The sequence below is a fragment of the Bos taurus genome, chromosome 4 (genome assembly GCF_002263795.3).
Source record: "Bos taurus isolate L1 Dominette 01449 registration number 42190680 breed Hereford chromosome 4, ARS-UCD2.0, whole genome shotgun sequence".
NCBI lineage: Eukaryota > Metazoa > Chordata > Mammalia > Artiodactyla > Bovidae > Bos > Bos taurus.
In genome coordinates this window covers 110,090,598-110,117,543 of record NC_037331.1, presented here as the reverse complement: position 1 = coordinate 110,117,543, position 26,946 = coordinate 110,090,598, and the positions used below count along the sequence as shown (strand labels likewise).

The following is a 26,946-nucleotide window of genomic DNA, read 5'->3' as shown; positions in this document are numbered from 1 at the left end:
TAGCATTTCTTGCCTCCCTGACATATTCTTTATATTTTTTCTCCCTGTGGAATGCTGTGCTGGCTTTAATTTTAAGATACATAATTTTCTGCTGCATTAAAAACAAAACAATTCTCAATCAATGCTGGTCATTAGCCACTTATATCTTAAAATGAATTTCAGTCAACGTGACTCCTCTTCCAAGGGTGTCTGCATATAAAATTTATGATGGAATAAAAAATTTTGTTTTTAATTGAAAGAACCATATGTGGAATTTTTTTTCTTCTTCTAGAGGAAGTAATCCTCCTCTCTGGTACTTGCTGCCTTGATCCACAGTGAGGTTATTAACCAGGGTCAAGCTAGCCCTTCACATGGGTGTCTTTTATGTATATGCACAGGAGCAGTGACATGATGAGTGCAGATATGGCCACTGTGAGACCATTTCAAACAGGTGGATAACGTGGGGTGAGCTAGGGGAGGGCATTATGGGCAACTAGGCATGTACACCACTGAGAAGCAAAAGAGGTCTCTGCGAGGTAAAATATAAGTAAACAAACATCCTCGCAGAACAAATGTTGGTAAGATGGGCCATAAGTAAGTGCTAGACTATAGCAGAGACGAGGCTTTTCCCCTGTGAACTACAGCATTACATTCTACCCCAACACATGTAATCCACTATATCAAAAATCAGAGCGAAACTGCCAAACAACTAAGAAGCCATAAACATTTTAAGTAATATTTTGCTTTTGAAACAACTTTCTTATAGGAAATGCATTGTATTTATGCTTCTGTTTATATACATGTGTGTCTTGGGCTTCCCTGGTGGCTCAGACAGTAAAGAATCTGCCTGCAATGCAGGAGACCCAGGTTCAATCCCTGGGTCAGGAAGATCCCCTGCAGAAAGGAGTAGCTTCCCACTCCAGTATTCTTGCCTGGAGAATCCCATGAACAGAGGAGCCTGGCGGGCCACAGTCCACAGGGTCACAGAGTCAGGCATGACTGAGCGACTAACACTAACTACTGTAGATACAGATGCATACATTCTAGAAACTATAAAGAAACCTGTTAAAAAGAAGATGAAGACATTACTCAAATGCCATCTTCCAGGTTAAAAAAGAAAGTTAACATTTTAGAAGTTTAATTTTAGATACCTTACTTTACATATATGAGTAGATAAACACCTCTAAATAATTCAAAGTGGCATCCTGTACTATTTTTAAAGCAAAAATATTTTAATGTAACTTTACTTGAATGAAAGCAACAATAAAACTATTGATGTTTCTTCAAAAACACAAAAACAAAATAAATCTGCACTTAAAAGTTATAGCATCCAGTGGCCTCCTGCTCTGAAAGTTTGGGGAGAAAAAGCATATATCTAATTCCATAGTTTGGTATTTAATATTTTAGATTCCACATCTGTAACATTTATGCTCTTTCTACAACTGTAACTCCTAGTTGTCTTGTGTTCAGTTGCTAAGTTGAGACTGACTCTTTGCGACCCCAGAGACTGCAGCACACCAGGCTTCACTGTCCTTCACTATCCCCTGGAGTTTGCTCCGATTCATACCCACTGAGTCGGTGATGCTCTCTAACCATCTCATCCTCTCCTGCCCCCTCCCTTTTGGCTTCAATCTTTCTCAGCATCAGGTCTTTTGCAGTGAGTTGACGATTTGCATCAGGTGGCCAAAGGATTGGAGCTTCCACCTAAGCATCAGCCCTTCCAATGAACATTCAGAGTTGATTTCCTTTAGGATTGACTGGTTGATCTCTGCTGTCTAAGGGACTCTCAAGAGTCTTCTCCAGTACCAATGTAGTCATGATCTTATATTTAAATGATTCATTGCTCAGTACCCATCATTGGACCATGGTTTCTTTATTCTTTTTTTTCACTCATCTCACTGTTGGTTGGGTTGTTTCATTTGTATGCCCAAAGAAGTCACACTCTTGACATAACTTGACTTGCTCAAATTCACTAGGTATAACATTTCATCGGTATTCTTTTCCCACAGAACTTCCTAAAAAATATTTTGAGATTCTGCTTCTTTTCATTAAAGTTACTTTTGGTCTTTCAACATCATGATACTTCTTTTAGGGAATATCACATCCTCTTGATATCAGGAGGTATATGTACGATTTCTTTTCCCTTTTATATGTTGTCCCACATTTATTAGTACTGGACTGGTTGGCATCATAATTATGAATTTGGGTATGGCAAGTTTTCTGTTTTTTTTGGGGGGGATGGTTGGTTTAGTTTTAGTTAATTTAATGGAAAAGGCATACATTAAATTTTTCATTATTTGACATATTGAAGGAAAATTTTTGAAAACTTGTTTAGTAGCTCAGTTGTGTCTGACTCTTTGCGACCCCATGGACTGTAGCCTGCCAGGCTCTTCTGTCCATGGAATTCTCCAGGCAAGAATACTGGAGTGGGTTGTCATTTCCTGCTCCAGGGGATCTTCCCTGACCCAGAAATGGAACCCACATCTCCTGCCCTGGCAGGCGAGTTCTTTCTCACTAGCGCCACCTGCTGCTGCTAAGTCGCTTCAGTCGCGTCCGACTCTGTGCGACCCCATAGAGGGCAGCCCACCAGACTCCCCCGCCCCTGGGATTCTCCAGGCGAGAACACTGGAGTGGGGTTGCCATTTCCTTCTCCAATGCGTGAAAGTGAAGTCGCTCAGTCATGTCCGACCCCTAGCGACCCCATGAACTGCAGCCCACCAGGCTCCTCCGTCCTTGGGATTTGCCAGGCAAGAGTACTGGAGTGGGCTGCCATTGCCTTCTCTGAGCGCCACCTGGGAAGCCCTAATCACATAATAAAAAGAATAACTACACAGACACAGAGAACTCTTTGATGGTTCCCAGAGGCAGGGTGTTGAGAGTTAAGTAAAATGAGTGAAGGGAGTCAAAAGGTATGAATTTCCAGTTATAAAACAAGTCTTGAGGATATAATATGCAGTATGCTGACTATAGTTAACAATAATGTCCTACATATGTGAAAGCTACGAAGAAACTAGACCTTAAAGTCCTCACTGCAAGAAAAAATGTTTGTAACTGTGCATAGTGATGGGTGTTAACTAGGCTTACTGTGGTGATCATTTTGCAATACATACAAATCTGCATACATGAAATCATTATGCTGTACATTTGAAACGAACATAATGTTATGTCAATTATACCACAATTTAAAAAACAGCACATTGAAAAAAATAGCTGACAGATACTACTTTTAAATCAAAGCTGTATATATATATATTATATTTATATATATTTGAAATTTATATTCCTCTGTCTTTACCTGTCGGAGAAGGTGATGGCACCCCACTCCAGTACTCTTGCCTGGAAAATCCCATGGACGGAGGAGCCTGGTGGGCTTCAGTCCGTGGGGTCGCGAAGAGTCGAACACGACTGAGCGACTTCCTTTTCACTTTTCACTTTCATGCATTGGAGAAGGAAATGGCAACCCACTCCAGTGTTCTTGCCCGGAGAATCCCAGGGATGGGGGAGCCTGGTGAGCTGCCGTCTATGGGGTCACACAGAGTCGGACACGACTGAAGTGACTTAGCAATCTTTACCTGTGTGATCTCTTTCACCAATTGTTTTCTGATTATGATAACTTTATACTTTCAGGAATTTCTGTATATATATATATATATTATTCTATTTTTTCCTTATGTATTTTTTTCTCCCTTTTTTTCTGATTCTCTCTGATATTTTTTTCTCTCTTTGCTGACATGTTTTCTTTCTTCCCATCTTCTTTTTTCCTCCCCCTTTGGGTTTTCTCCAATTTTCTTTTTTCAACCTTTGTTTTTGCTTTTTCTTCCCTGTTTTCCTTCCTTCTTTAATTTTTCACATTTTTTCCCTGAATTTGTTATGATTTAAGCTTAGCATCTCCTGTTTTATTGAATAAAAATTATGGCCGCTGTCAGTTAATACATATTTATCTAAGAAAATACTGTATCTTTCCAAGTTGTCATTCATTGATATTTATACCAGAATTTCTTTGAAGCAAAAGAGTTTTAAGTTTCTGTTCTTAATTATCTTCTTTTATCCTCTACTAGCTGCTGTCCACTTTGAAATCATCATTTACTAATTATAATGGTACTATGACTTTAAAGTCTAAAAGTAAAATTTCAGCTGCAAATATACAAGTTTTTTCACATGACTTTAATAACAAAGCTAAATTCTGGGCACTAGGGGAGAAACTGCAAAGAGTCATAATTTTTCATCCTGCATTTTCAATAGAAACTAAATGTGTACATTAATAAAAGGAGAAAAAGCAGTTAATACAAAGTATTCTTCCTCATGCATGGTGCACATATTTGGAACCTATTCTTTTTAACATCTTTCTAAATGATTTTCTGATTAACAAGCATTTCCTTAACTCAGAATTTTTATGTCATTTTGAATTCATTATCATATAAACACCAAAACTTCTTCCTCTTCATTTTACCATCTCCTATTTGCAGCTCATTTTTTTTTTCCTATATCACTCCACAATGGTTGTTGCTGTTTAGTAGCTCAGTTGTGTCTGACTCTTTGTGACCCCATGGACTAAGCCCACTGTCCTTGGGATTTCCCAGGCAATAATACTGGAGTGGTTTGCCATTTCCTTCTCCAGAGAATCTTTCCAACTAAAGGATCGAACCCACATCTCCTGCATTAGCGGGCAGATTCTTGACCATTAGGGCCACCTGGGAAGCCCTCCAGAGTGGCTACAAAAAAATTCTTCCTCTTTAATACATCATCTGTTATTTCCAGCCCAATTTTATCGATATCATTCCAAAATAGTGGCTATGAAACAGGCTTATAGGAAGTGTCTGTGACTGTCAACAGAAGTGGGAAGAATGATTTTGGTTGCCAGCCACTTAGCTGTTGTACAATAAAATACACTTTAAAAATGCTGCATAAATATAATATGTTCTTACATAACACATTTGTTGACAAATGAAATTTGCCTTACCCCCTCGCTTGTTGATCTTGGCATAGCCAGGTGAATAGCTCCCAGACATGGAGGATGAGCTGCTGAAAGCTGCATGGTGTAGTCCAGACACAAGGGGCTCATCACATTTTTCTGAAAAGAAAAGAAAGCCAGATTTAATAAAGACTGAATGATCACTGGCATATTTTTTGTTAAAAATCACTATTGACTACAATGAAAATTTCAAGATACATGATATATATAGCAAACAATTATAATTTATACAACTTAACACTGATGATTCTAATGAACCCTAACACAATTTCAATAGCCTTCTGATTTTCAAGTTATAACTATGATAAAGTTATATATCATATTATTATTCCAAAAGACTTCAATGCAGGCCTGCTATCTCAGAATCATGAATAAAGTTGTGGCTGGTTATTTAACAAGATTTGGGATTTGGGGGTCTTGTCAAAATCTTCAGTTATTTATTCACTCTAAGGATGCAGGGTTAGAAATATGAGCTTGGAGGAGGGAAGACCAGGAGGAATAATATTCAAACTAAAAAATTAGGAAGGAGGTACCAGTAAGAAAGAACACAAGATAACCACCAACACGAAAGCCCTGCTGTCTAAAATATTAGTCAGTTCTCATTATACTTGACCAATGAACTGCTCTGGAGTTCTAATTTTCACTTGGCTTCTGCACTGGCATGAACTATTTTCCCCCCTCCTTCTTTACTACTGCTGACTCTCCCATTCCACTTTGATGGCTGGTTCTCACCTTCCTAGTGTCTATATACGTTAAAGTGCCCAGGACTCAACCCTTGGCGCTCTTCTCTGCATCCTCTTGGTCTCTGGGAGACTGCATCAAGTGCTATGTCTTGTCATACTGGAGTATCCCCAATCCTACCACCTCACTTTGCCTGATCCCCTGGTCCAGGCAGCCATCAGCCGTCACCACTGTGAATGCACAGTCTTCCTTCCTCCTCCTTTGCCATAGTCCTTCTGTACACAGCAGCCGAAAGGGCAGTAAAAGTACACAGGTGGGTAAGATAGTTATTGCACTCAAAATATCCTCTGGCTCCTGCTCTCAAGTCACGTGGAATGAAGTCCAAGGTCCCCCAATGGCCCACAGCAGCCTCTGCACTGGTCACATCCTCCAGCATTGTTGTCCTTTACCGTCCAGCCACCCTTTCCTTCTTACTGCAACTACAGACCTGCTCCTGCCAGGACCTTTGCTGTCACTCTTCCGACGACCTCAAGGCTCATCCCTCACCTCCCCCAGGCTCTGTTTAGTGTTATCTCTCACAGTGCAGACAAGTTTTCCCAGTCCACCCAGCTATACAAGTACTCACTGCCCTCACTCTCTGTACCACGCCTTGCTCTATTTTCCTTCATCGCATTTACAGCCATCTGATATGTTGTGTTTTCATGCATTCAATTGTTTGATTGCTTTTCTCTCGCATGACATTAGAAGCTCCATGGAAATAAAAGTTTTGAGAGTTCGCTTAATGCTTCCTTTCCAATGATCTGAATAGCACCTGGCACTTGGCATACACTCTAATGACATTTGTAGAAGGAAGGAAGCAAGGGAGGGAGGGAGGAAGATGGGGAGGGAGAGAAGGAGAGAGAAAGGGAGGATGGAAGGAAGGGAGGAAGGAAAAACAAAGACAACTAAACTTGACAAAGAGTCTCAAAGCATGATGCTACATTACAACATGACATAGCACCTAAGTTTTAGAGAGATGGTCCTAAATCCCCAACAAGTGTTTACATGTGCTCAGTATTTCGTTTAATATGACACAGAACTACACTGTATATTCTAAATGACTTCTCTCTCAGATATTCATATACAGGGGAAAAACAAAAAACTAGCAATAGAAGGAATGAACTAGTTTTCTTGAAAAGTCATTCAAGTGGAGTGAAGTCCCCAGTGATCCTGGGGAAATGAATTAGTTTTCATTATCTCACCACTTGAGTGTGTACAAAACTGAAGTTAAGAGGAACACATCCATCCTTGTAAAACATAGTTAGATTTCTTACTTTTCTCAGTTATGCTGCGAGTGCCTCTGAGCAATGTGGCATGTGTGTGTGAATATATTTCCCAGAAAGTTAAATGTAAATGACTGAAAAGAGGAACATAACATTTATTTTAAAAGTATCAGTTTACAAAGTGAGGATCCACAGTGAAGGGTTTCATATTAATTGTTTAAAAACTTACTATTATTTTAGCTGCCGTTGATCACACACATAAAACCCTGATTTTCTAACTTCTGTCTCAGTCTAACTTTGTACAACTTTTTGATGTAAGTTCTGCATTGAATTTTAACGAGCAACTATTACTTCAGAATTTTCCATTATTTTAAAAATGTGCTAATGTTTGCTCATGTTTATTTTATTCACTCAAATAAAACAAAATTTTATGACATATAGACACTATTCTATACAAAATACACAACCAATAACCAACAAGGACCTATTTTACAGCACAGAGAACTACACTCAATCTTTGTAAGAACCTATAAGGGAAAAGAATCTGAAAAAGATTCCAAAACACTTTGCGGTAACCTGAAATCAACTACACTTCAATAAAATATAAACTAGATTTTAAAAAATTTAAAGAAGAACCTATGTTGTATCAGACACAGGAAATGCAGCAGTAGATGAAACAGTGCTCCTGTCCTAACATAATTTATGTTTCAGTAGAAACTAAAATCTAACTAGAACAAAAACAAACATGTAAAAACTTGAATTAATAGGATGAATTCATAGGATGGGATGGTGATAAAAACTGCCAAGACACCCTAAATATGAAAGAGGGGCTGGGAGTCTGTGTGTAGGGCGGAGGTTGAGAGAGTTGTAGGCTTCGGGTGCCTAGCCAAGAAAAGTCTCTTTGACTGGGTAACATCTGCATAGTAACCTAAGGAAAAGAGGACATATGCTGTGACAGAGCTCAACAGGACCATGTCAGGAAAAACCTTCTGTCCAAACCTGCTCAGTAGGACTAACCTGAATACTCCTTGGAGAAGGAAATGGCCACCCACACCAGTATTCTTACCTGGGAAATCCCATGGGCAGAGGAGCCTGGCTATAGTCCATGGGGTTGCAAAGAGTCACAACTAAACAACAATACCTGATAATAAGGAATAATACATTATCCAAAATTCAGTATTCACTGAATATATAGCTCCATGTTACACATGGTAAATAATGAAAATGAAGTTGAATAATCAAGTGATCCATTTAACTTGCTTAAATTTAGAACTTAAATACAGCACTTTATAAAATCCGAGGATAGTTTATCCATATTAGTTATTTTCTTTAAATTTGATTTTCATAACAAATTAATCTTTATACCAAATTAAATTTTTTCACTAATTTTAAAGACTCATATAAATCAGAATAACAAAATTAGTGTAAAACAGGGATCAAGAAAGATAAGAACAGATAAAAGGTTATTTTTAAAAAGTACTATAGAATTATTATAATAATTTAAGGATCAGATATCTTACAATAATCTAAGTTGAGACAAAATCTATAACTGCATAATTAAGCAAGAAAAATGCCACATGAATTATATGTTCTCCTGAAAGACGGTAGTCACAAACATTTATTATGATCTTATTCCCTGCTTTGCCCTGTTCTAATCACTTTGGGCAATAAAACATCTATCTATGTATCTATTTCCCATTCTCTCATGAGCAGTAACAATATATGGACCCACATAAAGTAATTAAACATGAAACAAGAAAATAATACCAGTCTGTAATTCAATGCTGACTAGAACATAATCAAATCCTGAAAGTAACAAGTAAATTAAAAATACATGACTGCGGTTTAGGTGAACTTGTCACTCCTGGCTTTCTCCTGTGTGTGACCTTGAGTACGTCAGTCAACCCCCTTTCTACAGATGAAAGTGTGAAAGTGTTAGTCACTCAGTCGCGTCCAACTCTTAGCAACTCCATGGACTGTAGCCGGCCAGGTTCCTGTCTCCATGAGATTCTCCAGGCAAGAATACTGGAGTGGGCTGCTGTTCCTTTCTCCAGAAGATCTTCCCAACCCAGGGATCGAACCAGAGTCTCCCACATTACAGGCAGATTCTTTACCATCTGAGCCACCCTGACTCACACATAATATGAAGAAATTAGCTAAATTTCTCTCAAACTCTAATGCCCTCGAGCACTATCAAGGACAAGAGTCCACAACTGTGTCCCCCAGACCAAATCTGGCTTTTGTTAAGTAAAGCTGTGCTGGGCCACACCCCCATTCACTCATTTATGCCTGCATTCACATCGCAGCAGAATGTCACAGAAAGAGACCACACAGTCTCTGAAGCTAAAGGATTTACTATCTGACCTTTTACAGAGAAAGTTTTCTAACCTCTGGTTCAATATAATGAATATTCCATGTATCCACAAAGAAGAATGATTAACGATCACTTATGGTAACAGGTAACACAAATAAGACCTGAAGAATTGAGAGGATATAGATGAAGAGGGTTAAGACCACTATAGAGACAGGAGAAGTTTTAAAGCTACAATGAGGATGAAATTTCCCCGTGATGGCTGTAGCTACACTCCACATGTGCCCATATTGCCAGACTGACTATCAGGATGAATGATCCACTTTTATCTCCAACTGTAATAATAGTTATTACACCTTCCATCTTCCAAAGAGTCTGATTGCTTGTTGTTCTAGAGCATGCGTCTCAATACTCTGAAGACATTAAACATTAGAAAATCAAACAGATCCCTGGAGAAAGTTAGTATTTTTATACTAGTGGTAATTGTAGTAGAGAAAGAGGGAGAATGCTAACATTTGAAATAATTTAGTATTTCTATAATTTATACTGGGATGTCTTCCAAAACTACAGCCACATAGTCATGGCAAATATTTGGTCTCCAGTGTATTTCCCTTCCAGGGAATCCTGGATGAAAACTAGAAGAGCAGATGGGCCTTGAGTTTTATTTTCACACAATTTCAGTCAATCAGGAAGGCAGACTAGCTGTAAGAATTCTGTATGAATTCAAGCTGGAACAGAGGAAGTGATTGGCAAAGCGAGACGAAATGGCTGTGGCCCTTCACCTCCAAGAGCGTGGCTGAGAGTCATATTTCTTGGCAAGGGGGATGGACGGCAAGTTCACGAGGTCAGAGGACTTCAGAACATATGTCACTGACATCAGAGTAGCATTCAAAGGTTATCTCTGATTAAGAAATAATGTTGGAAAACGTTCACCACATCTTTTAAAACCACAGCGCTTACAATATATGTTTTATATCACACATTTGGAAATACAAGTAAATACCCAGAAAATAAGAATGGCAAAGAATGGCAAAAGTAGCAAAAATGCTACTAGAATGGAAATCCTATTTTTTAAAATTTTTATTGGAGTTACTTTACAACGTTGATTAGATTCTACTGTACAGCAAAGTGAATCAGTTACACGTATATCCCCTCTTTTTTGAATTTCCTTCCCGTTCAGGTCCCCACAGAGCATTGAGTAGTGTTCCCTGTGCTGTACAGTCGGTTCTCATTAATTATCTATTTTATACATATCAGTATCATATATCATATCATATCAATACATCATATCTATCCCTACCTCAATCTATCCCATGCCCTCTTCTCCCTTTGTTATCCATATTTGTATCCCTTTGTATCCATATCCATAATGTATCCATACATTCTAGAAACATTTGATTCAAACTCAGGAAAAAAAAAAAAAAGCACTGTAAAACACATATTCTCAAGGGAATACATCATAAAAATGTTCTCTTTATTTCCTGTGCATTCAACTCCTGACTTTTGAATCTAGAACTACATGATCATCAGCCTCAGGTTTTATGACTCCATTGTCAGGGCAAAGTTTAGAGGCCAGACCTCCCCCTAAAGTCTTCTGTTTCCGATCAGTAGCCTCCTGCCTGGCTCCTTCTGGCCAAAACTATCTCTAATTGCAAGCTGAGTGGTCGTGGTCATTTCCTTCCCTGGCTCCCCTAACAGCATCTCAGTTCCTCCCAGAGACGGCCTGTCTTTCCTGTGGCAATGCTCATTTCAAGGCCTATAGGCCCATCTCAGTGGGTGCTACAGGGCTGCATGATGCCTCCCACTCCTGACTTTCCTTCTTTCTTCCTGCTCCCCATGGTGTCCAGCTACAGCCAGTCGGGGTCCTTCTCAGCTGAGTCTACAATTGCCTGAGTCTCCAGCCACTCACTGTTGACCATGTTATCCTCTGTGCCATTTCTCTGACTTCTTGGATAAAGCATGCTTTGGCTACATTGTTTCATAGACAGTGGAAAATTCTTTGGACAATAAGGTGCTATTTCTTATCTAGCCTCAGTTCAGTTCAGTCGCTCAATCGTGTCCGACTCTTTGAGACCCCATGAATCGCAGCATGCCAGGCCTCCCTGTCCATCACCAACTCCCGAGTTCACTCAGACTCACGTCCATCGAGTCAGTGATGCCATCCAGCCATCTCACCCTCTGTCGTCCCCTTCTCCTCCTGCCCCCAGTCCCTCCCAGCATCAGAGTCTTTTCCAATGAGTCAACTCTTCCCATGAGGTGGCCAAAGTACTGGAGTTTCAGCTTTAGCATCATTCCTTCCAAAGAAATCCCAGGGCTGATCTCCTTCAGAATGGACTGGTTGGATCTCCTTGCAGTCCAAGGGACTCTCAAGAGTCTTCTCCAACACCACAGTTCAAAAGCATCAATTCTTCGGCGCTCAGCCTTCTTCACAGTCCAACTCTCACATCCATACATGACCACTGGAAAAACCATAGCCTTGACTAGATGGACCTTTGTTGGCAAAGTAATGTCTCTGCTTTTGAATATGCTATCTAGGTTGGTCATAACTTTCCTTCCAAGGAGTAAGCGTCTTTTAATTTCATGACTGCAGTCACCATCTGCAATGATTTTGGAGTGGATAGTTTTAGGATTTGGATGAAAAAGAGACCAACGCCACGACTCAGGTGTGTTTCCTGAGGAATCACTGAGATTAATATAGTCCTGTAAATGCTTCACAAATTATAAGGAATGTCAGTTTCCACACTCAGATCAAACAAAGGCTGGAATGGGATCTAGCACTGCTTTAGAGACTGTATTCCCAAGACTATGATTCCATGTGTGCGTGTGTATGTTTTAAATATTCATCTCAATAAAGAGGAGAGAAGAGGAAAGGGAGGAAGGGAGGTAGGGAGGAAAGGAGGGAGGAGGAGAGAAAAATGAGAGAAAAAATGAGAGAAAGAAAACAAGAAAGAAAAAGGAAGAAAGGCACAGCACTAACAATAACTTCACAATCTGTTTCTCCACATCTAAGACAGGCCAACTATTTTTATTCCCTATAAACGTAGGTCACTGGTTCCAGAAGTCTTTGTTTTGATGCACTTAGAAACATGGTGCTTTGTCTTCCTTCCTCAGCACACATTCCTTGCATAGGTTCTGTATTTTTCACCTCAGAACTTTGCTAACTTTAGCATTCTATTAAAAAACCCAAACAAACTGAGCCCTTTCCATATGCCATCTGTGGAAATCCCATACCCCACTTACTTTTCTCTGTGGAAAAGGTGTAATTCTACCTGGGAGCCAAATGTCTTTGAATTGAATAATGTACATATACATTTTGATGTTTAAATACTGTATTACTCCTTGAATGTATGGCCAGTACCAGAAATTGAAACATGACATGCTCTTCCGGTATATTTTATAACTTTTTGTAAGTTCAGTTATTTTAACTTAATCTGATCTAATAAATAATTTCTAGGACAGTTGTGATTTGCAGAGATTAGTATTAGACTGAGGTTTTCCCAATATTAGCACATGGAAGACAGCATGCTCTTTACAATAAAAAAAATGATATTTTATTCCTAGGGGTATGAATTTGGATGACTAAGTTCCATCTTATCCAGAGTGTCTTCAGGTTTTGTTTTTTTTTTTTTTCATTATTTCAAATGGCCATTTCTAATTTTGGATAAGTTTTTCTATGATTTCCTACGTCATAGCAATAGAAAGTAAATGGTTTTAAAAATCAGTAGTATAGGAGAATTCTGGAAAAAATGTTTGCTCTTCCTTAGGGCAAAATACTGATGACTCCAACTCAACTTTAATTTTATATATCTTCATTTTCATCATAATTTCCTCCCATACTTTTTATGATTCATACCTTGCTTTGTGTACTTCTTGCTCAAACATCCCTGGCCTACTCTTTGTCACTGGAAATAAGATTTTTTTTTGCCTGATCTTATAAAATTCCATACAATACAGAGAAAGAAAGGATTTTCACAATCCACAGAAGTAATCACTCTTACTAGTTTTCACATACACACACACACACACACACACACACACACACTCACTACATTTGATACAAAACGTATGTTTAAATGCGTGAGGACATTTGACAATCTGGTCTTTAGCATACACTGACCTATCAAAGGAAATGTCCATGCAAATATTTCCTTTTGTTTTAAAATAAAAATAAATATTGCTTTGTATTTCATTTTATGAAGGGATCTTTTATTATCTACATCTGGATCTTCATAGCAGGGTTAAACTCCTTTGCACAGAAAATGCAAGAATGTTAGTTCATTGGTAAAAGAGAGTATATATTTAAATTGAGAATTAACTGTCCTTTCATACAATGTATGGAGAATTAATCTAGTTTTCTTTACTTAAGGCTCTCACAAAAGACATGAAGCCAGCGGTCATGAAGAGAAGTACAATTAGTTTGCCATTAAATGCTAATTTAGAAAAAGGTAAAGATAATAAATTTGGAACTAAATCAACTGAGTGGACATGTTTTACCTGACATATAATGAAAATCAATAAGGGAAAAAAGGAAACCTATCTCTCCCCTTTACCTTCTCACTGAATCTTTCCCCTTTACACCTCCAAGGAGGGGACCCTATTTTCCTTTTTGTTCATTTCCACTCAATGTGAAACAACCAAATGTGCTACCATATGCATTACAGCAGCCTTGAATTCAATGAGGCAGTTGCCCCTTTTCCATCTCAGTAGCATAAACAGTAGAAACCACTAAGCCACAATCAGCAAATAAATAGTAATAGTAATCATTTTTGAGTACTTATGGGGCAGGCAATGCAGTAAATATTCTGCGAGAATTCTCTCAGTGAGTTACTTTATTTAGTAAGCCTTTGACATTAATATCATTACCATTATACAGATGAGGAAGCTTGAGACATCACAGTTAAAGAATCATAGTGAAAGTGAAGTGAAGGTCGCTCAGTCGTGTCCAACTCTTTGCAACCCCAGGGACTGTATAGTCCATGGAATTCTCCAGGCCAGAATATTGGAGTGGTTAGCCTTTCCTTTCTCTAGAGGATCTTCCCAACCCAGGGATCAAACCCAGGTCTCCTGCATTGCAGGTGGATTCTTTACCAACTGAGCTATCAGGGAAGCCCAAAGAATAATAGAACAAGGACAAAAGCCAAGTTGTATATGATTACAAGTTTTTGAGGTCTACCATCTCCAGGGTCACTTTGGATAAAATCTGTACACTGGATTTATTCTTGAGTGTGTAGATCTCCTAACAAAAATGAAATGGGCAGATTTTTCTTGCTGTTGTTTTTTAGCCACTGAGTCATGTCTTGACTCTTTTGCGACCCCATGGACTGTAGTCCCCACAAGCTCATCAGTCCATGGCATTTTCCAGGCAAGAACACTGGAGTGGGTTGCCATTTTGTTCTCCAGTGGATCTTCCCAACATAGGGATCCAACCCATGTTTCCTGCATTGCAGGTGGGTTCTTTACTGCTGAGTCACCAGGGAAGCCCAGATTTTTCTTACCACTTCCCATTTTGATCCCAGGAATTTACCTGAAGTGATGCCCCCTCTGTCATGCAGCAATTTTAAGCTCTTCTGTCCACAACAAACCCATGTCTTTCAAATAAAAGGAAGAGACACCCGCAGTTTTAAATAGGTGTTCTCAGAGAAAATCACACAGGATCAGCATTTCAGCTCATATGCCTACATCCAATAAATATAATGTTCAGCACAGTACATCAAATTTATTCCATTTATTCATGTAATAAATATTTATTGGGCACTTATTTCCTGCTTCAACCTTTATCCCTTCAAAATCCATTTTCTTTGTACTGGCCTGATGGATCTTTTAAAAAGCAGATCAGATTATTCCTGGCCCTTGTTCCTGAGGGCTTCCCCTTGCATTGAGTATGGAACCTTAACTCCAGCAGAGCCTGTGATGGCTTGGCTCTGAATGATCTCTGGAGTTATTTTATTTCACTCTTCTCCTCTGAGTCGCTAAGATCCAGTTTCACTTTCCTTTCTCTTTTCCAAGCTTCCACACCAAGCACATTCCTGCTAAAGTGCCTCTTCCTCTCCCTGCCTCCTGGCTGGAATTCTCTTTATCAGCTCTAAAGAAGGTAGACTCCTTTCCAGACAGCCCCCAACTCAAATACCAGCCCACTCTTTCTCTGGCCAGTGTCTAAATGCATCAATTCAACTTCCAGCTTCATATCCTCCAGACATTACTTGGTATTTGATGGCATGGTTTTATTTTGTTCATAGCACCAATGATAATCTAAAATATTCTCTTTTTACAATAATCATATAAAATGAGTAAATTCTTAGAAAAATATAACTTTATCAAATTTGACTCAAAAAAGAAGTCAAACACCTCAGTAATACCATAGCCATTAAAGAAACTGAATCAGCAGCTTAAAATCTCACAAAGAAAACCTCAGGCCCTATATAGTTCACAGGCAAATTCAACCAAACTCCCAGGTGGCTCAGTGGTAAAGAATATGCCTGCCAATGTAGGTGACATAGGAGACAAGGTTCGATCCTTGGGGAGGGAAGATGCCCTGAACTAGGAAATGGCAGCCCACTCCAAGATTCTTGCCTGGGAAATCCCTTGGACAGAGGACCCTGGGGGGCTACAGTCCATGGAGTCACAAAGAGTTAGACACAATTGAATGACTTAGCACCCACAAATAAGTTTTATCAAACTTTCTTTTAAAAAATTACTTTTGTTAGGTAGGCTGTTTTTAACTTTTTATATTATACTAGAGTATAGTTGATTAACAATGTTGTGTTAGTTTAAAAAAATGAAAATAAAATAATCCTGATTGTTTATCTTTTAAAAATGTTTATTACTTTTCTGAATTGCCTGGGATCGGGGTATGTGCCTGTCCTGCTGAGCCTGTATTCCCAGGGCCTAAGAATCTGGCAGGCAGCATGAATACCATATAGGGCATTACTGACAATGATAAGTAATAAATCCATCTAAATGTGAGCAGGGCAAAATAGTTCCTAGATTTTGGCAACTGAGATGTATTTACTTTATCTAATGGACATTTTTGCATTTTCCCATTTTTAAAATTGCTTGTGCAAAAAAGTTGGCTTTATCCCATGATGTTGCATGTAGAGCTTCCTCACTATAGCCCACGTAAGCATCTCTCTGATCGTTATCAACTTAAAATGATTTGTCATTTGAACCTTTGTATTACACTGAGGGTTTTTCTACATCATCAGTACATGCCTTTAGAATTTTTAAAATATCTTGTCTCCAGCAGTGAATTTTGTAAGAGTTGAAGTACTGACGTTTCTGAGAGTATTCTTTCAAAACCCCTTTTGTTTTTCTTTGTTTGCAAAAGAAAATAAGAATTTGGTATTTCTAAAATAACACTTTCCTCCTATATCATTGAAAACACACTGTGATAAGTATTTGGTTATATGTTGATCTCCCTGCTATATGGTGATCTGTTCTGAAGGAAGGGGAGTTTTTTACATTCTCAGTATATGGAAAATATAACGTATGGTATGGATCTTCACATCCTTTGAAAAATACTGAACATAATCAGTATAGTAGCATCTGTTAATGAACAGATTCAATGTTATCATCTTAAAAAAAATCAGATCAAATTTTTTCCATTTTTTTTCAGTCTAATAGCTACATTCACAAAACATTTAAGAAAATATAGCTAGAGAATCAGCCATGTTTGCAAGAATCATAGTTGTAAATCAAATAGGAAATTGTCTGCTCTGCACATACCAAGGGTGAATTACTCAAGAATTGCAGTTCAAATTATGCTGGACATTTAACAGCTGCAGCACATTTCTGACAGATGGTTTAACAGATTAATCAGTTTCAAATTATCTACGAAACTGTTATATACCAGGAAAAAAAAAAAAAGATTTGTGAGAATAAAAAAGTTTTTTCTCCTCTAAGTCAATATTTTAATTTCAGAGAAATAAATTCTGTCACACCAAACAATAAAAATCAATGTTCGCCTTTTGTACAATATAGAAAACATTTTGAAAATTTTATTTATATTACTTTATGCTAAAAAGGAAATGGTATTCAAAAGTAGCATCAACTAAGGATTTAATCTCTAAAATAAGGGTGAATATGGTCTTTTCTTCTTTTTTTCCTCAACTTATATTCTATAGTCTCATGAACAGGCAGAGCTACCCCGAAATTTTAATAAAACAGTACTTTGAAGAGTGCCAAGGTCAATTGTAGCGCGAGTAAATGAACCTCAGGCCACTTCTAGCTGTCATCGGTAATCTTCCTATGGACAAGACTCTTCTAGATTGCAATTGGTTGGGCCACTGGTAAACGACTAGATTTCTGACTCGGATCTAGTTTCACTTACCGGTTAACTCAAAGAGAGTATTCACTGATAAAAAGCAATGTATTTATTGACAGTCAAGTCTATATCCTAGACTATTTAATCCACTTCCATTTTTAATTAATTCACTAAAGGGCTTTATTTAAACCTCCTCCAGTGTTCCTGACTCAAGTTATATCAGATTGATCATGAACTTGATTGGTCCAAAGTGGACAGTGGAGCACCAGTCAATAAAGCAAAGCTGTCAGAGAAGGTTTAATTAATCAACATGCATTTATGGTATGCTAAGGTAAAGGAAGATGGGCCATGAAACAGTGTTTGTAATATAATCCCAATTGTATATACACATTTATATGCAGAGTACATTATGTGAATGCTGGGCTGGATGAATCACAAGCTGGAATCAAGATTGCCAGGAGAAACATCAATAAACTAAAATATGCAGATTATAACACTCTAACGGCAGAAAGCAAAGAGGAACTAAAGAGCCTCTTGATGAGGGTGACAGAGGAGAGGGAAAAAGCTGGCTTAAAACTCAACATTCAAAAAGCTCAGGTCATGGCATCTGGTCCCATCATTTCATGGCAATTAGATGGGGAAACAATGGAAACAGTGGTGGATCTTATTTTCTTGGATTCCAAAATCACTGCAGATGGTGACTGTAACCATGAAATTAAAAGATGCTTGCTCCTTGGAAGGTAAGCTATGACAAATCTAGACAACAAATTAAAAAGCAGAGATAACACTTTGCCAACAAAAGTCCATACAGTCAAAGCTATGTTTTCTCCAGTAGCCATGTGCGGATGTGAGAGTTGGACAATAAAGAAAGCTGAGCACTGAAGAACTGATGCTTTTGAGCTGTGGTATTGAAGAAGGTGCTTGAGAGTCCCTTGGACTGCAAGGAGATCAAACCAATCAATCCTAAAAGAAATCAACCCTGAATATTCATTGGAAGGACTGATGCTCAAGCTGAAGCTCCAATACTTTGACCACCTGATGCGAAGAACTGACTCAATTGGAAAAGACCCTGATGCTGGGAAAGACTGAGGCAGGAGAAGAAATAGGGGCAACAGAGGATGAGATGGTTGGATAGCATCACTAACTCAATGGACATGAGTTTGAGCAAACTCCAGGAGATAGTGGAGGACAGGGAAGCCTGGTGTGTTGCAATCCATGGGGTGACAAAGAGTCTGACATGACTTAGCGACTGAACAGTAACAACCAAATTTATTACAAAAACAGTGAAAGTTTAATGTCAATGGTTCAATGTATTTTTATAAGACAAGTTTTTAGAGAATTTTTATGTTTAGAACAAATTTGAGAGGGTGATACCGAGGTTTCACATACATCTCATATCCCAACACATGCATAGCCTTCCCCATTATCAACGTCACTCATAGACTGTTACATTTTTTACCAGTGTTGAATGTACATTGACCCATTATAATCACCCCAAATTCATGCTTTATCTTAGGATTCACTCTTTGCATCATATGCATGATGAACTTGGACAAATTATGATGACATATATCCATCATTAGAGTGTATGCACGCTCAGTCATGTATGACTCTTTGAGACCCCATAGACTGTAGCCTGCCAGGCTCCTCTGTCTGTGGAATTTTCCATACAAGCATACTGGAGTGGGTTGCCATGTCCTACTCCAGGGGATCTTCCTGAGCTAGGAATCGGGCTGTGTCTCTCGTGTCTCCTGCATTGGTGAGGTAGATTCTTTTACCACTGAGCCACTTGGGCAGATCCATCATTATAGTATCATAGAGGAATCTTTCTGCCCTAAAAATACCCTTTTCTATATCTGTTCATCTCCCCGACCCTAACCCTAAAAACCACTAATTTTGTTTACTGTCTCTATAGTTTTCCCTTTTCCAGAATGTCATATAGTTGGGATTACATGGCATGAAGTCATTTTGGATTGACCTCTTTCACTTGGCAGCATGTGGTGACATTTCCTTCATGTCTTTTCCCAGCTTGAGAGCTCACTTCTTTTTAGTGCTAAATGATATTTCATTGTCTGGATGTATCACAGTTTATCCATTTACCTACTGAAGGACATCTTGAGTGCTCAAAACTTTTGGCAATATGAAAAAGCTATTATAGATATCCAAATGTGGGTTTTTGTAAGGGGTAATGACAGTTTGATGTTTTAATATCTAAACATAAAAGTAGGAGGATAAGAAAAAAATGCATTAGATAGAAAATAGAAGAGAAAAACATTCCAGACAAGCACATCATGTTCAGTATTACAAAAAGGGCTAGGGTTTTAGGGTAAAGGTTAGGGTTAGGGTAAGGGTTATGGGAATGCCTAGTGACTTTAAGAAGGAATAACTAGCAGAATCTTAAGATAAAATAAAACAAAAACAATCCCAACAACTTATTTCAGCTGCCTAACACACTCTTCTCCCAATTTCCACTTGGATAACTTATCCAATCTTCAATCAAATGCCAGGAAAAGAGATCTTCTCCAACTCTACTATACCTCAAGCTAAACTCAGTCTGCCTCCCTTTCTTAGAGAACCCACTTCCTTTCCTTAGTAGCAATGCTGACAAATAGGAATCAGGTACTCATCTGTGCATTTACTTGTTTAATGGTGACTCCACCGTGAGTTGTTCATCCTCACGGATGAAGCTGAGGATTGTTTTCTTCATGTCTGTGTTCCCAGTACATGGAACAGTGATCGGTGCCCAGAATGAATGAACAGCAGATGGTACAGAGGGTAGCAATCATTGAATTCACAGAGGGATTTATCTGCATAAAGATGCTGAGGCCAAATTGTGTAGCAAAATCTCATTTGTTCATTCCTATTTTGCTTGTTCTCAATTATTCTTTCAACAAATGGTCACTGGGTGCCTATTATGTTTAAATCTAGGTACCCTTTATCCCAGATTTCACAGCCTGGTGAGTTCCATGCTAAAAATGTGTGTTATATTTCATGGACCTTGAGAAACCACTGATACGGTTTGCTTAATAGGGTAGTGATATGATCCAATCATAGCTGTATTTTAAAGCAAGAAAACTTTGATAGTAGGGCAACACAGACTAGGAGGTATGTTCTGAAAACAACAAGAATATTACAACGTTGAAAATTTGAAGAGGCACACAGATGATCAGAAGCCAGTGACGGTGGCCTTACAAGAGGGGAAAGATGCAAAAGATATTTCTGAAGGTGACTGGCTTGGTTTTACAGGATGTGTGAAGTAATAGAAAAAAGAGAGGTAGAAAATACCGAGATTTCTTTTGTGGGTGACAGTACAGTGTGAAGTCTTTCATCAAGTAAAGGCTATAATATATGCTATGGGACTCATTTGCTTAAATCATTTAATAAAACAAGATGTCTGAATCATTTAAGAGCATATGCGAAGATTATATCTTTAGTTAAAAGTTAGGCTTTTAACTAAACTACCAGTCATGGGTTCTGCATTTCATTCGTTGAAGCAATAAAGTCCCCTGGTGGCTCAGACGGTAAGGCGTCTGTCTGCAATTCAGGAGACCTGGGTTCGATCCCTGGTTTGGGAAGATCCCCTGGAGAAGGAAATGGCAGCCCACTCCAGTATTCTTGTCTGGAAAATCCCATGGACGGGATAGACTACCGTCCATGAGGTCGCAAAGAATCTGACACGACTGAGCAACTTCACTTTCACTTTCAGGAATCAGAAAGCCAAGAATGTAGCACATTAAAATTTCCCCAAGACCCTTCAGATTCTCAGTGACTATATTTGAGACAAAACTATCCAGCACTTGATTTTACATCTACACATTAAATTGTAAAAATCCATCTCTTTCACTGGGGTACTTTGCTGATGAGTAAGATTGATTCAGCATGTACCAGGTGATTCGGTGGTAAAGAATCCACCTGTCCATGCAGGAGACACAGATTTGATCCCTGGGTTGGGAAGATGCCTTGGAGGAAGGCATGGCAACCACTCCAGTATCATTGCCTGGAAAAATCCCTTGGACAGAGGAGCCTGGTATGTGACAGCCCATAGGGTTGCAAAGAGTAGGACAAGACTGAAGCAACTTAGCACACACGTACAAACAGCTGGACATGAATGCCTGTCCATTCCATTTTCTGATGGACCTTTCTCTCACCTTTCTTTCTTTCTTCTTATAACATTTTTCGTCTTGTCCTTTATAATGCCTCTGGCTTTCAGCAAATGCAAATTTCCCTATTTTAGGAAGGAGTACTTTTAATGTCCCCAGTAGTCCTTCCTCTCAGAACCAGGCCCCTTGAATGAGTTTTGTATGCCACCACTAAGGAAATGTTCTGGGAACTTAGGACAAATGTAAAGAGAAAAAGATATTATATTGATATCCAGGAATACATTCTATTCCAAAGAAAGCTGCCTGCTTTGAGATATATTTGATAATGGTTAAATTCTAAACAGATATAGTTATCTTTTTTTTTTCAGAAGGCTTCTATGAAATGCTCGGGTAGCATCACCAACTCAATGGACATGAGTTTGAGGAAATTCCTGGAGATAGTGAAGGACAAGGGAGCCTGGTATGCTGCAGTCCGTGGGGTCACAAAGAGGTGGACATGATTTAGCGACTAAACAACAATGAAAAGGCAAAATCTATATCAAATGAAAAGAAAATGGAGACACAGTAATTCTTTTCAAATATACACAGGTAGATGTGCACTGATTTTAGATGGATACAGTCAGGAAAGGAGACTGGATCATTTTTTGCCACCATTCCAGTCACGAATGGCAATGGATGGTGCTACTTTACTAGGAACACCGCCAGGAGGAGGTTTTTGAGATAAGCAGATGGGATCTAAGCATGACTCTGGTCTTACATAAAGGACAGGATGGAGTCATGTCTAGAAAATCCAGGTCAGGAAGAAAGAATCCAAAAGAAAGTCAACTACAGGCAAACAAGGGGCAGAGCCCAGACAGACTGTGGAGACCCAGTCCTGGGAGAAGATATTTCATCTCTCTCATTCTTTACACAACCTGCTGTGCTTGAGAAGAGAAGCCCTACAACTTTAAGAATATTTAATAGTTAAAATGAGATCTTCCACCTTTCACAGGGAGAAAGAAAGAGAAACCACAAGCAAGCAAAGGCCCAGAAAATGAGATTAATTAGAGGTTACAAAAAGTAAGTTTGATTACTATGCTAAATGTGTTTGGGAAAATGGTAAGGAAGAGGAATTGAAAGTAAGTAGTATGTTGCGCCTTGAAAACTAAGCAGCTAATTTTCAATCTTCTGCAGAAGGGAACAAGGCACAATTAAAGGTTTCTAAACAGAGAAATTGCAGAGTAAAGTACAGGGAAAGTTACCAAAAAGAAACACTGTTTGGGTTTTAAGCATCTTTAGAGAGGAGGTTCCCAAAGTATGAATTTCAGATGGAAAAAGAAAATGCATCTTGAGAAAACAATGTGATCAGAAATAAACAGGAAACTGAGACAACCCGATTTACAGAATTCTATCCTGCTGAAGTTCATGCAGCTATAGAGATGTGAGGAGTGTTGTTGGTTTTACATTCTGAAATGACACAGAACCATAGCAACAATAAATAAATGAGACATACATACATTCATAACCATCATGATGGAGAGACAGCTTCAGTCTCAAGCAAACAATCATATTGTTTCCCAAGACACCTACACTTTTCCAAAAGCTGGCCTCCAAACTTGAATATAGAAAACCCAAGTTCTAATTCCTATTCAGTCTCCAACTCTCTTGAGCAAGCCACATATGCACATTGAATCTCAATTTCTCCATCTGCAAAACAGGAACTATTGGACATACAATCCTCAGGGTCCCTTTCACGGCTGACATTCCTGGATTCTCTAACGTTATAAAGCGCTCTAGTGTTAGTGCCAGTGTTCAGTCGCTCAGTCATGTCCAACTGTTTGCGACCCCATGGACTGTAGCCCGCCAGGAGCCTCTTTCCCTGGAATTCTCCAGGCAAGAATACTGGAGTGGGTAGTCATTCCCTTCTCTAGCGGATATCCTGACCCAGGGATCAAACCCAGGCCTCCTGCATTGTACGTGGATTCTTTACTATCTGAGCTACCAGGGAAGCCCTGTTATAGAGATATAAATGTTTCAAGAAAGTGACATGGGTGCACAGAGGTAAAACAACGAATTCTACCTAGAAGATAATATCACCCAAACATATCACTATGAGTCATGGTGGCTCAGACAGTATAGAGTCTGCCTGCAATGAGGGATACCCGGGTTCAATCCCTGGGTTGGGAAGATTCCCTGGAGAAGGGAATGGCAACCCACTCCAGTATTCTTGCCTGGAGAATTCACTGGACAGAGGAACCTGGCATGCTACAGTCATGGAGTCGCAAAGAATCAGATATGACTGAGTGTCTAACTCAACACAAGCATATCAGTATGTTAGTGGAGAGTTCTATGAAATGATATAAAAGAACATGATTTTTAAACTTTAAAGTAACATACAAATACTAGTTTCTAATATAATTGAGTAAACAAAACTAGAGTCGACTATTTGATAGTTTTCAGATTTGCTATGATGAATTCATCTTAAAATATGAGAGTATAGTTAGGAATATAAAGATATACAGTTAGTTTTTGCAGGTAGTTGAAAATATTTAATTGTTGCTTGCCCTCCATTGTGTAAACATTGGAGTAGATCACAGTATTCTTTTCACCTATTTTTTAAAAATAGAAAATCCACTGAGACCTTAGACTCTAGACTTGCAAATTGATGGTTAATTTGGAAGAAAATGCATGTCAACCACTGTCTTCTAGAGAATTTCTTCAGCTAGCTGCCCACTTTCTATTCATATTCATGTATGCATGCGTGCTAAGTTACTTCAGCTGTGTCTGACTCTGTGACCCCATGTACTGTAGCCCGCCAGTCTCCTCTGTCCAGGCAAGAATACTGGAGCAGATGGCCACACCCTCCTCCCAGATATCCTCCTGACCCAGGGGCTGAACCTGCGACTCCTGCATTGGCGGGTTCTTTACCACTAGCGCCACCTGGGAAGCCCTATTCATGTTCATAATTATTTCTAAATCTTTACTAAGCATGTTCTCTTTTGAGAAATGCACCATCTCAAGGCAAATAAACCTGTATTATGGAACCACAGCTGCCCATCTGCACTGGAGACCCCACAGGACAGGAGTCTTTTCTATAATACTGCAGGAATATCTATAGCTGAGTCTCCCATAAATAGCAGTGTATTACCGAATGCTTCAATAAATCAGTTTACAGATGCACTCTGAACAGTTATACGGCCTTGATAAGTTTTCTGACTCGATGTCACAAGCTAACCTGAAAAGATTGGAATTCTGTGTTTGTTGTTAGGTCTTCACTTGACATTCTGTATTTCTTATTGTTTAGAACAAAAGAATGTGCATGTTTATACATTTTTCTAAGTTCCACTTATTGGTGAGTGTTATTTGAAGCATAATATGAAAATGCACTTGGCAGGTTACCCTGGAGGTGACACAGCAATTTACAAAGTATGAACATCCTATATTCAGGGCAGAGCAATGCTCCCCTTTTGATTTAAGTTTTCTGATATCTGTAAATGCCACTATACTACAATAATTATTTAGTTTTCAGTGCCACCATTGGTCATGTGGAAAATATTTTTTCTGGATTTAAAAGAGTGCATACATTCACACATATGCTTACAGCCTGTCCTCATTCAAGATATAATTTCAGGCAGATTGCAGATACTCTCCACTGTGTCTGATTGATCTGTTTTCACACCTCTCATAACACCAATGGTAGATATATGTTTGCTGGATGATCAAACCTATATCTGTTAATTCCTATCTCTTAGGATGGGAGCCTGTGGGGTTTACAGACACAAACTCCAATTATATCTCCAACTAGCCCAAACCCTAGATATGCTAGGCTCAATCCTATTGCAGGAGAATGCCACCCCAAAATACTCCAGAAGAGTGTATTCTAGGGTTTATTCCATCTATAAATTGGGTACATAATCCAGGTATAATGGAGAAAAGACTACCTTTGTGAAATTTGAAGTAGTTTTCTCTTGGAGTAAAAGCAAATTTAATGTGAGCAGCAGCATTTTTTGTTGTTGCTATTGAGAATAATCCTTTACTTTGAGATGATTAGAGTAAGTTTTGAGGGAGAGAATGGAAAATAATTTTGAGAATACAGTGTCTGGTTTCCTGAAAATTGCACTTCTTAGAAACAGATCACCTAAAAAGTATTTTTCCATCCAAACTACACAGGCAGAATAAATAGCATCTCTTCCCTAACCCCTGCCTGTGTCTGCCACACTTTTGGTCCAAGAATTCTGAAAAGACCTGCAGAGACACTGTTTGGCTCAATGGCACAGCAACAGAACTAGCACATGGAGATAACCCCGTCAAGGTCAGTATAACTATTGTGGTCAGGTAGATGCAGTATGCATTATTTAATTTTCTTTCTCATTGGATAAAAGCCATGATTGTTTGTGTGTATGACAAACTGTAGTCAGTTGCTGTGCATTTTTATCCCTCTTTCCAAGGGTAGCAAACACTGCAATAAAGGATAAATCCAAATGTATTTAGTTGACATCCTGTTTTCTTCTTGGGCTTCTCTTGTGGCTCAGCTGATAAAGAATCCGCCTGCAATGCAGGAGACCTGAGTTCAATTCCTGAGTTAGGAAGATCCCCTGGAGAAGGGAAAGGCTACCCATTCCAGCATCCTGGCCTGGAGAATTCCATGGACTGTAGAGTCCATGGGGTCACAAAGATTCGGACACGACTAAGCGACTTTCACTTTCACTTTTCTTCTTGGAGGAGAAAAATGTTTTAACCTTACTTTGCTCCTTTAATTGTTTACTGGAGGCTTAACTCTACATGTTAACACATCTGTTTGTCTCAGGGTTTTATCCATTTTCCTTCAGAATTTGATTCCTACTAAAATTAAAATGTTTCTGGGACAAATATCATTGGGAGGTATTATCAGGTCCTGAGAAAGTAGGCTTTGAATGCAACCTTTCATGGGTGATTGGGATGAAAGAGATGAAAGAAACATGAAAATATGAGATATTAAACTTCAAGAAGAATAAAATTAGGTATTGGCTGGAAGCAGGGGGGCCTATTACTACACCACCAGTTCATCTCCCACTAGATCTGTTTGTACATAATGTATCTATGAAAATGAAAGTGAAAGTTCGCTCAGTCCTGTCAGACTCTTTGCGACCCCATGGACTATACAGTCCTTGGAATTCTCCAGGCCAGAATACTGGAGTGGGGAGCTGTTCCCTTCTCCAGGGGATCTTCCCAACAGCAGGGATCAAACCCAGGTCACCTGCATTGCAGGCAGATTCTTTACCAGCTGAGTTACCAGGGAAGCTCTGGTATCCATGTATCTAATGTATCTATATGTTCACAGAAAAATCAGGAATAAATGTAGACACAGCTGATATTTTTCTCACATAATAACCTAAAAACAAATTATTAAGCTTATGCATTTT

General features: G+C 38.9%; 1 protein-coding gene across 1 annotated transcript in view; it reads right to left on the bottom strand.

Annotated features, from left to right (window-relative positions):
- The window catches only part of CNTNAP2 (contactin associated protein 2), a 2,325,432-nt gene that overhangs the window by 1,633,475 nt on the left and 665,011 nt on the right, over positions 1 to 26,946 (bottom strand). The window contains exon 3 of the mRNA XM_024991213.2: positions 4,940 to 5,050. Within this exon, the coding sequence (XP_024846981.1) occupies positions 4,940 to 5,050 (111 nt within the window). The remainder of the gene's footprint in view (positions 1 to 4,939; positions 5,051 to 26,946) is intronic.